Source organism: Pristiophorus japonicus, chromosome 20 (genome assembly GCF_044704955.1).
Source record: "Pristiophorus japonicus isolate sPriJap1 chromosome 20, sPriJap1.hap1, whole genome shotgun sequence".
NCBI classification, from domain to species: Eukaryota; Metazoa; Chordata; class Chondrichthyes; family Pristiophoridae; genus Pristiophorus; species Pristiophorus japonicus.
The window spans coordinates 33,927,048-33,941,235 of record NC_091996.1 but is presented as its reverse complement, the minus strand read 5'-3'; the positions used below and the strand labels follow the sequence as shown (position 1 = coordinate 33,941,235).

The window sequence follows — 14,188 nt, the reverse complement described above, 5'->3', positions numbered from 1 at the left end:
CTCTCTCCCCTCCCCCTCTCTCTCTCCCCTCCCCCCTCTCTCTCTCCCCTCCCCCCTCTCTCTCTCCCCTCCCCCCTCTCTCTCTCCCCTCCCCCCCTCTCTCTCTCTCCCCTCCCCCCCTCTCTCTCTCTCTCCCCTCCCCCCCTCTCTCTCTCTCTCCCCTCCCCCCCTCTCTCTCTCTCTCCCCTCCCCCCCTCTCTCTCTCTCTCCCTCCCCCCCTCTCTCTCTCTCTCCCCTCCCCCCTCCTCTCTCTCTCCCCTCCCCCCTCTCTCTCTCTCTCCCCTCCCCCCCTCTCTCTCTCTCTCCCCTCCCCCCCTCTCTCTCTCTCTCCCCTCCCCCCTCTCTCTCTCTCTCCCCTCCCCCCCTCTCTCTCTCTCTCCCCTCCCCCCCTCTCTCTCTCTCTCCCCTCCCCCCTCTCTCTCTCTCTCCCCTCCCCCCCTCTCTCTCTCTCTCCCCTCCCCCCCTCTCTCTCTCTCTCTCCCCTCCCCCCCTCTCTCTCTCTCTCTCCCCTCCCCCCTCTCTCTCTCTCTCTCCCCTCCCCCCTCTCTCTCTCTCTCTCCCCTCCCCCCCTCTCTCTCTCTCTCTCCCCTCCCCCCCTCTCTCTCTCTCTCTCTCCCCTCCCCCCCCTCTCTCTCTCTCCCCTCCCCCCCCTCTCTCTCTCTCCCCTCCCCCCCCTCTCTCTCTCTCCCCTCCCCCCCCCCCCTCTCTCTCTCTCCCCTCCCACCCTCTCTCTCTCTCTCCCCTCCCCCCTCTCTCTCTCTCTCTCCCCTTTGCTTTTGCCAGATATATTGGTACACATGTTACCTGTCATTGGCATTTACAGTTTGATGAATAACATAATGGGAGTAGGCCATTTGGTCCCTCGAGCCTGCTCCGCCATTTAATAAGATCATGGCTAATCTGATCTTGGGCTCAGCTCCACTTCCCTGCCCGCTCCCCATAACCCTTCACTCCCTTATCACTCAAAAATCGGTCTCTCTCCACCTTAAATATAGTCAATGACCCAGCCTCCACAGCTCTCTGGGGCAGAGAATTCCACAGATTTGTGACCCGCGGAGAGAAGAAATTCCTCCTCATCTCCGTTCTAAATGTGCGTCCTTGTTCTGAAACTATGTCCCCTAGTTCTAGATTCCCCCATGAGGAGAAACATCCTCTCTGCATCTACCTTGTCGAGCCCCCTCAGTATCTTATATGTTTCAATGAGATCATCTCTCATTCTTCTTAACTATAATAAGTATAGGCTCAACCTTTCTTCATAAGTCAACCCCTTCATCTCTGGAATCAACCTAGTGAACCTTCTCTGAACTGCTTCCAATGCAAGTATATCCCTCCTTAAATAAAGAGACCAAAGCTGTACGCAGTACTCCAGGTGTGGCCTCACCAATACCCTGTACAGTTGTCGCAGGACTTCCCTGCTTTTATATGCCATCCTCCTTGCAATAAAGACCAACATTCCATTGACCTTTCTGATTACTTGCTGTACTTTTTTGTGTTTCATGCACAAGACCCCCAGGTCTCCCTCTCCTGCAGCATTTTGTAATTTCTCTCCATTTAGACCATTTGCTTTTTTATTTTTCCTGCCAAAGTGGATAACCTCACACTTTCCCACATTATACTCCATCTGCCAAATGTTTACCCTGAACACCTCGAGTCTTCTCTTCGCCGAGAGCAAGCTGAAGCCAAGCGTACTCAGCGGAAGGAACGCGCGGCAACCCAGGCACCCCACCCAGCCGTTCCTTCAACCACCGTTTGCCCCACCTATGACACAGACTAGGTCACGCATTGAACTCTTCAGTCACCTGAGAACCAATTTTTAGTGTGGAAGCAAGTCATCCTCGACTCCGAGGGATTGCCTAAGAAGAAGATCAATTGCACTCGGTCCCTTCATCCAAGTCATTAATATAGATTGTAAATAGTTGAGGCCCCAGCACCGATCCCTGTGGCACCTCACTAGTTACCGTTTGCCAACCGGAAAAGGACCCTTTTATCCCGACTCTCTGTTTTCTGTTAGTTAGCCAATCCGCTATTCATGCTAATATATTATCCCCAACCCCATGAGCTCTTATCTTGTGCAGTAACCTTTTTATGTGGCACCTTGTCAAATGCCTTCTGGAATCCAAATACACCACATCCACTGGTTCCCCCCCCCCAGTATCCACCCTGCTCGTTACATCCTCAAAGAACTCCAGCAAATGATTTCCCTTTCATAAAACCATGCTAACTCTGCCGGACTGTATTATGCTTTTCCAATTATCTTGCTACTGCTTCCTTAATGGACTCCAGCTTTAGAATTACATTAGAAATTTAATAGATTTTGGTAGCTGACTGCATTTTCTCAAATCTTAGTAGAAATCTCATTTACACTGTTGACCGCATGAAGGAATTGACTTGCATAGATTCAGATTAAATCAAATCATGATTTGTGAATTTTCTTGTCAAGGTGATTAAATTTGCTGCTGAGCAATAAAAGACTTTCCATCTTGGGCATATGGTATCGAGATCAAGCACACCCTTGCTAGGCAGCTTTGCAGCAGTTCAGTGCAGAATAAAGCTCCCTCAGCTATGCCCCAACAACATGCCTCGGGCAAGAAGCCCTTGCTGCAGCAGTGATATTTTTTCTATTTCGCACACCAGCCATCCTGTGGCCTCCTGAGTGAGATTGGCAATTACTGCCAAATTGGTGGCAGTTTTGTGCTGTGGATTCATGCATACCAGCGTGGATTGAAACTGCCCAAACTCAATCATGTACCCTTGTAGCTAGATGTTATTATGTAAGTAGGCACCTTGTTAATGACACCAGAGGCAGGGGTATGGTACTCAAACTGTGAAGACTGTAGTCCTTTACTTGCAGCTCCTCAAGTGAGGACACCAAGCTGTGAGCTCCCTTTTATACTGGGTTATCTACAATGTGCAGGTAACCTTTAAGTCTCCAGTCGCAGCACCCTCTGGTGTACAAGTAAGGTGTGTACAGGGCGAAGGTACATTCAGTGTTACAGACATCTTATAACAATACAAGCATGCATACATAACTGATGTCAGAGGAGACTTTTATTTCATCAGCCAGAACTGGATTCAGACCAGGTCCTAGCGATGAAAGGGCAGCTAATGCTCCACTCAGCTCCCCACAGTGAATATTTAATATTTTTTTCCGGAGGCTTTCCTCCTTTTTAGTTCTACAGTTAGGGGGATCTAAATTTTGATCTCTGCTAGAAAGTGGTTTATCTTTAACTTTTTTAATAGATTTTTAATTATTTAAACCAGCTTATTGTAGGAAGTTTGACAACAGTGTAGAACTTTCCCTGATGTAATATTGGCCATGAATTTGCGGTATGTGGCGTAACTAAAGGGCGCACTGCCGACATCCGAACGAAATCTGCATTTTGCCTCGTGAACCCCCTTCGAAAAGTTGCTTTTAAAGGCTGCAGAGCCTTGCGCAGCTAGTGGCCCACAGATCCCAGGGGCGCTCCATTGTGTGTAAGTGAATCTGGGATCACGAGGTGCATTGGTTCTTTCACTTCCCGGCTCTTAGCCAAGAGGACGTTACTGATTTGTCCACAACTTATTTTAAATCATTTAGCAGTCAGAAATGCATCTTATTAATTAATTGCGATCATTGCAATAGTGTTTAATACACAATCCAAGATTTTAATACACACCTATAATTAGTGTCTGTCAAATTTGTTTCTCCTCCATTAGACTAACTTTTGATTAATTTAAATAATCTAAAATCTAGTGTTTAAATGTCTAATAACATGAGGAAATCATGAAAGTAAATTAAATCCTATGAAAATAGAAGTTGGGAATTAAACCAAAGACGATGGCACAAAAAAGCCCTAGTTTCAAACTCTAATTTCTTTCAATATTTGTATCCGCTCAGACAAGAACCAGTGCCTCATAGTTTATGCTACAGCCAGTAACAAATACAATTTCCTCATCTCCCCCCCCACTTCCCCCGCCTTATGCAGTGAAACAGGCTCCTGCACCTGTTGGCACCAGACGTAAAAGTTTTTAGGGTGATTAATGTGCAGTAAATGGGCAATTAGCCCAAATTTTCGCCCGCACATTGATTTGAATGGGTATGTCGACGAGTTCTGCGAGTTTGCCATCATACCAACTGCGAATTCAGGGCCATTAAGTTCTCTTTCAATAGGATGGCAATGGTGGCACTCATCAATCATGACATTGAAAAGGTATTCTGTACAGGATGACTTTTTCCAAACTTGCTATGTTACAAGACCTAAAACAGATCTACCAAATGTTCTATTTTGAGTTTTTGGTAATTCATGGTAAGTGGCATTTGCTTCATCTTTCAGCTTATTATGCTGTTAATTTATTTATATCAAACTGTAGTTTTTAAAAAAACTAACTGGGCAAAAAATGAAGATCAATACCATCACACCCTACAAAAATATCTGTAAAGTGCCAAGCTTTTTAATACTATATAGGCCAAGTAAAATTATTTGATCTTTATGAAGTGTATTCTCGAGCTGTCCATTGCTTCCTGTGTTCACTGTTATTTTCTTATTGTTGAAGTATTTTGTAGAACCCTCTTAATTTTGGATTATTTTCATAGAAAACGGAGTTGCTAATGTTGTAAATGTTCTTCTCATGCAGGAAGATAAAGACTCACTGTGCTGAGCCCTTCACAGAGTACTGGACGTGCATTGATTATAGCAACCTGCAAGAGTTTCGCCAATGCCGCAAGCAGCAAGATGCTTTTGATAACTGTGTGCTCGACAAACTGGGCTGGGTTCGACCAGACCTGGGAGAACTGTCCAAGGTAGAGTAGATTATTTTAAATTCATCAAATACTCTCAGGCAGTTGGGGGCTATCTCTTTATTTAGAGGACAATGGCAGAAAGAAGAACTTGCATTTATAAAGCACCTTTCGTGACATCTGGATGTCCCAAAGTGCTTTTCAGCCAATAAATTACCTTTTTAAGTGTAGCCATTGTTATGTAGGCAAATGCAAGGTCCCACAAATAGTGAAATAAATGACCAGTTAATCTGCTTTTGATTGTGATCTTGAGACATAATGTTGGCCAGGATGCTGGGAGATCAGTGCCATGGGATCTTTAACATTCACCTGAGCAGCCCTTGGTTTAAACTCTCGCCTGGAAGATGGCACCTCTGACGATGCAGCATTTCCTCAGTACAACACTGAAGTGCTGGCCTTGACTATGCCCTCAAGTCCTTGAAGTAGGGCTTGAATCTACTATATTTGGGCTCCGAAGCAAGAGTGCTACCACTGAGCCAAAGTGACACTGGAAAGCACACAGGATTTTATTACTGATGACGATAGCAAAATGTTCCATCAAATTGTCTTCCTCACTACTAATCAATCTCCTGTAGTATTTCATTAGCCCATTCTCACAACAACATTGAACCTCAGACTCTGATAGGAACTGATTCTGTTGCTTATGTTTCCTTCATTTAAAACATTGAGGACAAGAAGAGTCATTTCAGTCCAGTAATCCTATCCGTCTAGTACTCACGCTCTCCCAATCTAGCGTTCCAACTGTTTTGAATGCGCCTAATATCTGCATGTCTCTTAACTTGGCAGATTATTCCACACCTTTATTCTTTACGGTGAAGGAGTTTCCTCTGGTATCTGTGTTCTATTTATTTTTCACCAGTTTATATTTACAATCTCCTAATTTATTTAATTTAAGATTTACAGTATGTAAGCCATTTATTATTTTATATACTTCGAGGTTCTCCCTTAAAGCATTTTTTTGGGCTGTAGAGATTTAGTTGTTACAACTTTACTTATAGTTCCTCTTTCTTGCACTTGGAATCATTCACATTCTACTTTTCTGCACCCTCTTAATGTTTTCGTATTCTTGTGACATAATTTCCTGATGTATCATGGTGACCACAACTGTACACAATACTGCAAGTGTAGTCTAACTGATGCAATGCAGAGCCTCAGCATAACCTCCTTTGACCTGTTTCTCATTGTTCTGGTTACATATCCCGGCATTTTGTTAGCTTTTTAAAATGTTCTCACTACTAATTCTGTTGCATTCATTTTGTACTTGCACAGTGGACAAAATAAATGAACGCATCACTTTGCCAGTATGAAATTTTATCTGTTTTTTGCCTCGCCTCACAAACCCTAGCTGCTGCTCTCCATATTTTATTGCAAACTTTACAATTTTGCATTTGGTTTCAACTTCCAGTTACTTTTATAAGTAGGATGCACTGGCAGGTGCAGAACACCACTCGACACCTCCTTTGGTCTGTCAAAATGCCTCTCATTTGCATCCTCTGTTTCCTATCCTATACCAAGTTTGTATTTGGCCCCATAATATCCTAGATTTCCAGCTTAATTAGAAATCTTCTGCAGAACCATATCAAAAGTATTCTGAAAGGGAATTCCATTGTCTACTTTATCAGTAACATCCGCAAAAAAAAAGGTTTAGATTTCTCAAGGATGGTCTTCCCATAAGTCCATGTTAACTATTTGATCGAGTCATTTATATTCAAGCACTCCTCCAGCTTATCCTTTAGAATGGCTTTCATTACTTTGCCTTGTGCAAAGTTTTAAAACCACTTACTGTAACATATTTGGTGTATTGCTCTCAAAAATATCATTGTAACAGAGTGTTTAAGGAGTTTGTAGCTAGCTCCCTTAATGGCTTAGTTGGTTAAGGCATACAAGAAAGCCCCAGCTTTAATTCCTGGTCTTTGAATTATTTCACCCGCGTGGCAGTAGGAGCTGCACTGAATCTTACAAAGGGAAATGATCAGCCAGGGTTCTGTCTTTTGGTTGCTGTCAAGTGAAGGCAGATGCCAAGTGAAGACAAGATCAAGCTTTGGTGTGAGGCCCGTATGGTCAAAAACCCAAACTCACTTTCTAGGTTAGTACACAAAGCTATGATACCAGAGGGCACAGGCACCTGTGGAGCGTGAGTAGAAGTCAATACTTCTGGAGGAGAGAAATTTGATAAAAACAATACATGTCAATCTTCTCAAGGTATAAATAAAGGGAAGTAAAGCAAACTAGATCTGGAATAAAGCAGCAAATGCTTGAAATATACTGCAGGTCTTGTCCATATCAGTAACTGGGAAAGACAGGTGGAGTTAACGTTGAGTGTTTTACTCCTGAAATGCCAACCTGTCTGGATGAGGGGATTGTTGTACGAGGAGAGATGGAGTTGGGCCTATATTCTCGGGAGTTTAGAAGAATGAGAGATAATCTCATTGAAACATAAGATTCTTAGGGGGCTTGACTGGGTAGGTGCTGAGAGGCTGTTTCCCCTGGCTGGAGTGTCTAAAACTAGGGCGCACAGTCTCAGGCTAACGGCTCAGCCATTTAGGACTGATGAGAAATTTCTTCACTTGGAGGATTGTGAATCTTTGGATATCTCTGCCCCAAAGGGCTGTGAATACTCAGCTGTTTGAGTATATTCAAGACTGAGATTGATAGATTTTTGGACACCTAAGGTAATCGAGGGATATGGGGATCGTGCGGGAAAGTGGAGTTGAGGTAGAAGATCAGCCATGATATTGAATGGCGGAGTAGGCTCAAAGGGCTGAATGGCCTGCTCCTCTTATTTCTTATGTTATATTGGCTGTTTGTGGTTTTACAAATTTATTCAATGTTTTCAAGTTTGTAAATATCTAAAAAAAATATATATATATATATATTTAGAAGACTTCCATATTGTAACTGAATTTGAAAATAGCATTCATTACTCAGAGGTTAGGATGAACTAATTAGAAACTAATATCCTTGTTTAGCAGATTCTTTCCTGATTAGTCGAGTTGCAGATATCAGTTTGATGCTCACGTGCATTGTCATATATTTATGTATTGGAACTAAATGCTTGAAAGGCTGCAAGACTGTTCACTATTGGCACTATTGATTTCCTGTAAATATTTAAATCCCTCGCGATTCAATTTTAATTGCACTCCAATTTCATGTTCCAGACAGTATTAGTTTAGTTGCTGGAAAGTGAATTCTGCTGTGTACTTGCTAAAATATTTTTCACTGGGAGCTGATACCATCTAGGAACTAGCTTAGAGAAGTTTTGAGCTTTGAGAGAACTTCACTCACATCTGTAGATAAATTGTCATTAACTCTGGATACATGATGGAAATATTCGACGCATGATAATTTAGCTCCCTTAACCATCAGGTCAATACGAACATACGAAATAGGAGCAGGAGTTGGCCATATGGCCCCTCGAGCCTGCTCCGACATTTAATACGATCATGACTGATCCGATCATGGACTCGGCTCCACTTCCCCGCCCGCTCCCCATATCAAGGGGATCAAGGGGTATGGCAAGAAAGCAGGAATGGGGTACTGAAGTTGAATGTTCAGCCATGAACTCATTGAATGGCGGTGCAGGCTAGAAGGGCCGAATGGCCTACTCCTGCACCTATTTTCTATGTTTTCTATGTTTCTATAACCCCTTATCGTTTAAGAAACTGTCTATCTCTGTCTTAAAAGACAGTGTCCCAGCTTCCACAGCTCTCTGAGGCAGCGAATTCCACAGATTTACAACCCTCAGAAGAAATTCCTCCCCATCTCAGTTTTAAATGGGCAGCCCCTTATTCTAAGATCATGCCCTCTAGTTCTAGTCTCCCCCATCAGTGGAAACAATCTCTCTGCTTCCACCTTGTCAAGCCCCCTCATCATCTTATACGTTTCACTAAGATCACCTCTTCTGAATTCCAATGAGTAGAGGTCCAACCTACTCAACCTTTCCTCATAAGTCAACCCCCTCATCCCTTGAATCAATACTTTCTTGCTTCCCCAGTGATGATAAAGCACTCTGTATTTAAACCAAAATGATTAAACACATTAAAACAACAAAGAATTACCAACGATTCAGCTTGCTTTTTAAGCATGTGAGTGTTAACAGTTGCAGTATTTATTGTACTGACAGGGATTTGTTCACTCAGTTATGGTTAAATCAAATATATGCAAAACCTGTTTCGTACCATTTTAAGGTGATGTGGAAGACATTTTGCAAACTCGTGGGTTACAAGAAAATAAAGAATTGTACATTGTAATTAATGGTACAGCTGATGAGGTCTGACATTGGGTCAGTGCAAAGTTTATTCTCATATGACCAAGCAGTGATTTGTATTGATTATTGACCTGTGTAGGTGAGCGAATTCCTGTTGGGGCAATTTTGTTTTAAACTCGTATGAGAAATTGCTTAAAGTTTGGTTTTGGGTCCACATCTCTATTTACCTTTGGTACTGAGTCTACTGCCCAAAAATCAAATATGAAAATGCCTGTGGCTTAAATGATGTGGAATAGCTTAAGATTTTCAGTTCTTTCGAGGTGTATATTTGTAATGTTTGATTCTTTCAACGATCCTCTGTTAAATGAGTTGGCACCATGGCATCTTGCCAGTAGACTCTCTCCACATCCTACTCCAGAGTTCCTCAGCCAGCTTGTCTGTCATCCAGCTGTACATATTTTGCAGCATATTCAGGAACCATTTGCCAATACTCTTCTCCTTGGAGAACTGAACCCAATGTTAATGGTTGTGAGAAAAACAGATCTGTACGAACAGTGGGCATCAAGCCAAGGCTTTGCTTCATTTCATGTCTCTAGGCTTTACTATTTATATGTTGCATATTCTATTTAGTGAGATTGTGGTTATATTTTGTTGTTTTTAACTCTTGGAAGACTACAGTAGCACACGAGTGTGATTTGAATTCTAAAATGCAACTAGGTTCAACTTTTTGTAATTCAAACTGTTTTTGTTTTAATTGGCAATGGTACTATTCCTATTGTTTTGTGCATATCAAATAACGGTCCCTGATCTATCTTCCCTGCCAAAAAATTAATTGTACACTGGTAAATTGCCAGAGCCATTGCCTATGATCAGTTGATAGATATCCACGGTTTTTATTTAGGTGCAAGATGGCGACTGAGTTGGCAGAGATTTCATGTTTGTTGCATAGAACCATCGAGGAACCAGTGGCCCCTAACATAATATTTGAAATAGCAAAATTGAATGCAAAATTGTTGCATTGCAGATTTATACGGGTGATACCAGAACTGCAAGATTATACCTTCTCACGAAAGGTTGAACAGTAAAGCGTCTCTTTTTCTCAGAGAAGGCTGAGGGATGACCTAACACAAGTCTTTAAAATTATGAAAGGTTTTGCTAGACTAGACACAGAGAGAGTGTTTCCACTTGTGGGGAAGGTGCTGCAGAATGCAAGTCCAGAACCGAATAATCATATAGCGATTCCAGATCGAGCAGGCTAGGTAGGCTAAATGGGTTTATCTTATTTGTTTTGTTATGTTCTTGGGTTTGCTGCCCTGTGGACTGTAATTCTGGAAAGGTAACCAGTGAGGTTAAAGCTTCTCAGGTAGTTGGTTGGGAGTCTAGAGCACTTGGAGACACTGGAGCCGTGGCTCAGTGGGTAGCACTCTTGCCTGAGTCAGAAGGTTGTGGGTTCACTTCCCACTCCAAGGACTTGAGCACAGAAATCTAGGCTGACACTCCAGTGCAGTGCTGAGGGAGTGCTGTGCTGTCGGCGGTGCAATCTTTCAGATGAGGCGTTAATACCGAGGCCTTGTCTTCTCTTTCGGGTGGACGTAAAAGATTCCAGGGCATTATTTTAAAGAAGAGCAGGGAGTTCTTCCCCACTGTCCTGGCCAATAGCTCTGGCAACAAAAGTATTATTCACAACCAGCAATATAAACAGCTTTTCCACTTGTAAATCGCACTCTGCACCTACCGGTCTCCAATTAGTAGCATTATAACCACAGCTTGAGATTCAAGCTGAGGAAAATGTGTATCATTTGTGAATATTGAGCTACAGAAATGGTGAAATCAACCTGAAAGAAACAAAATTACATGGAAAATATGTGACATTAACAGACATAAAATTGCATTATTACGGTATCTATAGCCAGTGAGCTTTTTTAAAATTCGTCGCTGGCAAGGCCAGTATTTTTTGCCCATCCCTAATTGTCTTTGAGACGGTGGTGGTGAGCCGCCGTCTTGAACTGTTCCAGTCCTTGTGGTGAAGGAACTCCCACAGTGCTGTTGGGGAGGGAGTTTGAGGATTTTGACCGAGTCTGATTTTTTTTTTTCAACTCCGGTTGTATTTGCATGCAGTAAGTGGCACAATGAGACAAACTGGGTGCCTGTTGGTACCCGAAGGATATGTTTCTTGCATTTTAGGTTGGTCCAAAGGAAGATATCCTACACATGCATGGCAGTAGATCAACTGTGAAGAAAATAACAGCTAATTATGGTGAGATGCAACCAGTGATCTCCAGTTTCACTCAAATTGGCCAAAGTAGCTTTTTGATTAACATTTGTAAGAGTGGTTGAAAGACCAAGTCATTATCAGGTATTGGTCACTGAGTAAAATTAATGTTAAAAAGAAACTTGCTTTGGAAGAAGAAAATTATTCTTGTAAAATTTGTAGTGAAAATATCAGCGCTCACCATTAAAATGTGAATTGGACAGCAAGTTACAGTGACCGCACATGCACAGTTATGTGAAAATCAGGAAGTTGCTGTCTTGAGTTGCCCTGCTCGTCCAGATGCTGCCAGTATCTAACAGCATACTGCATTGAAACACATGGAAAGGCATGAAGTCGTGGTACTTGCATGATAGATACCCACTAAATGCGTCAGAAAACATTAGGGCTTGTCCATGCCAATGGAAGTACATTTTAATGCATATTATGTCTTAATTACTGCCAAATAACCTCTCTGGCACTGAAAATTAACTTTTATAAAAAGTGTGGAGTCTCATTCCTTTAGATTTTAATTGTTTAAATCTTCAATAATGTAATTTTTCTCTCTCTCGGTTTCTGTACATGATTTGGCATTGCATTCATGATACTAACTTGCACTTCTAGTTCAGACTCCGCATGCTGAATTAGTGATTCTTCAGTCTGATTGGTTAAGGAGATGAACAGTTGCTTGTCCTATTCACACAGGTACCAGATCCCCTGTAGAGGGCAGTATGCCAAAATGGCTTTCTAATCACAACAAATTCCAGTGCAAGTGGCAAGTGTAATGAACGGCTGGTGCCGTGTTTGCTGCTGAGAGCAAAATCAGGCCCATGATGTTGAACAGAGCTAACATGAATGAAACTATTTGGATCGCTCAAAGTTCTGTTTCTAATTCTTCGTAAAATAGATTGTTTTACACATAGTATCAAGACTGAATTTGTAATGCAAATATATACTTTTTTTGTATCTATTAAGCAAGCCATAAAATTAGAGTAGCACTACTTTGGTGTCTGCTAAAATAAAAAATTTTCACTCATTCTGACCATATATATGAGATATGCAATTCAACATATTTGTTTTGACATGACAGAGGAATGTATATGCTCTAAATAAGTTTGGAAACTGAAGATTCAATGAAAATCCTAAAGAATCAGAAGCTTGGAACAAGCTGTGACAAATTGTACAATTCCACACTTTGTGTTTTGGCAATACGCATCAGCAGTGTCCTCTACCATAATCCAGAATTGAGTTCATCGTTTCCCTAATATCAATATATCTTGGTGAATTGCTGAATTTTCCATAGCAGCTGTTATAAATGCACAAAATCTCTGGGGACATCCTATAGTGCATTAAATGTGTTATTTATTCTTTGAAATGGGAGGGGAAGGGGTTGTTTGAGGTTTTTGCTATACTTTGGCATATGTCCATGACAGCACTTTATAAAGCTATGCAAGAGTTCTCATAAAAAAACTTTTTACAATTGAATGAATAGCATTGATGTAAATAAATTGGGCCTATTATATAAAAGATATGATGACCTCTGTTATATATTTGGTTGTAAATCAATCAGTTCATGCCCCAAAGAGAAAAGGTACTGTGCCAGATGACTAAGTTTAACATGTTCCAATGCAAGTCTGGGTCAGTTTACTAAACAAACAACTTTCACTTGGATATTGTGGAATATTTTCAGTTTGCTATAGTATAGTGCTAGTTATTGAGCATTGCAGCCTCAAATTACTGTGTGGATAGGGTATTAAAGGTTTCAAATGTATTTTGTGGTTTCTGCTAGGAACTGGCAGTCTGAATGGCAATTAAATTAGAAACTTGACTTTTTGCTGGGAATATGGTATACTCTTTCCATCTTTGTAATAAAACCCTTTGTCAGCACTGAAGACAGGAGGGCTGGACTTCAGTATTCAGCAGTCTCATCTCATCCAAAAGATGAGTGCAGGTAGTCCTGTAGAGTTTTAAAAAATAACTTGTGCAGGTAAACTTCAACTATAGGAAATGCCCCATGAGAGTGAACATTTCCTGAATGCTGCTTTAAAATTCAATCAAGCATCACCAAATAACAGACAATTTTGTTTTTGCGAATGTTATTTTTTCAGTAGTGACTAAAGTTAGTGTGATTTGGGAATAAGTGCAGGGAATGTGACTGTCATTAATCTTAATTTGAATTTGATCTGATAGGATTAACTGTGCTGGTGTTTGTTAAATGTTGCAGTGAAGGAAGTTTTTTTAATGACTTCCTACTTTCCATTACATTAAGGAAAAGGGCCTTGTACTTTCCTCTAAATGAATCTTTATATATAATGTGTGTAGCTTTGTGAAGATTATTTCTCTGTTGGTTCAATTCATGTTTTATATTCTATAGGTTACCAAGGTGCAGACAGATCGGCCAATTCCTGAGAATGTCTTTCGCTCCAGGCCGAGACCAGAGCCTAACCCAGTCAGTGAAGGGGAGTTACAGCCCTCCAAATATGGCAGCAGGCTCTTCTTCTGGAACTGGTGAAGGATGAAGCAATGCCACACACTCATTTGAGAGACTGAAGAATTTAAATCATTTGTTTGTGTCTGCACCAAGCCAAGTGGGTGTTTAAAAATACCTGCTGCCAGTTGTACCACAGACATCCTTATCATTGATGTATACAAATAATGTTGAGAAATAAAATAATTTAACCGTGCCCTTGAAGTTGCTATGATTTTGTTCTGCTCTTTCCACATCCCCAACATCAACAACAACCACCTGCATTTATATAGCACCCAAAACGCTTCACAGGAGCATAATCAAACCACATTTGACACCAAGCCACATGAGATATTAAGGCAGATGACCTAAAGTTTGGTTTTAAAGAGCATCTTCAAGGAGGAAAGAGGGATGGAGAGGTTTAGGGAGGGAATTCCAGAGCTTGGAGCCTCGGCAGCTGAAGGCACGGCCGCCAATGGTGGACTAATT

At 41.6% G+C, this 14,188-nt stretch overlaps 1 protein-coding gene across 1 annotated transcript in view; it reads left to right on the top strand.

Moving 5' to 3' along the window:
* The window catches only part of ndufa8 (NADH:ubiquinone oxidoreductase subunit A8), a 20,768-nt gene extending 6,852 nt beyond the window's left edge, over nt 1-13,916 (top strand). Inside the window, exons 2-3 of the mRNA XM_070863400.1 lie at nt 4,615-4,780; nt 13,607-13,916. Of these exons, the coding sequence (XP_070719501.1) occupies nt 4,615-4,780; nt 13,607-13,744 (304 nt within the window). The 3' untranslated portion in view covers nt 13,745-13,916. The remainder of the gene's footprint in view (nt 1-4,614; nt 4,781-13,606) is intronic.
* The last annotated feature ends 272 nt before the right edge of the window (nt 13,917-14,188 follow it).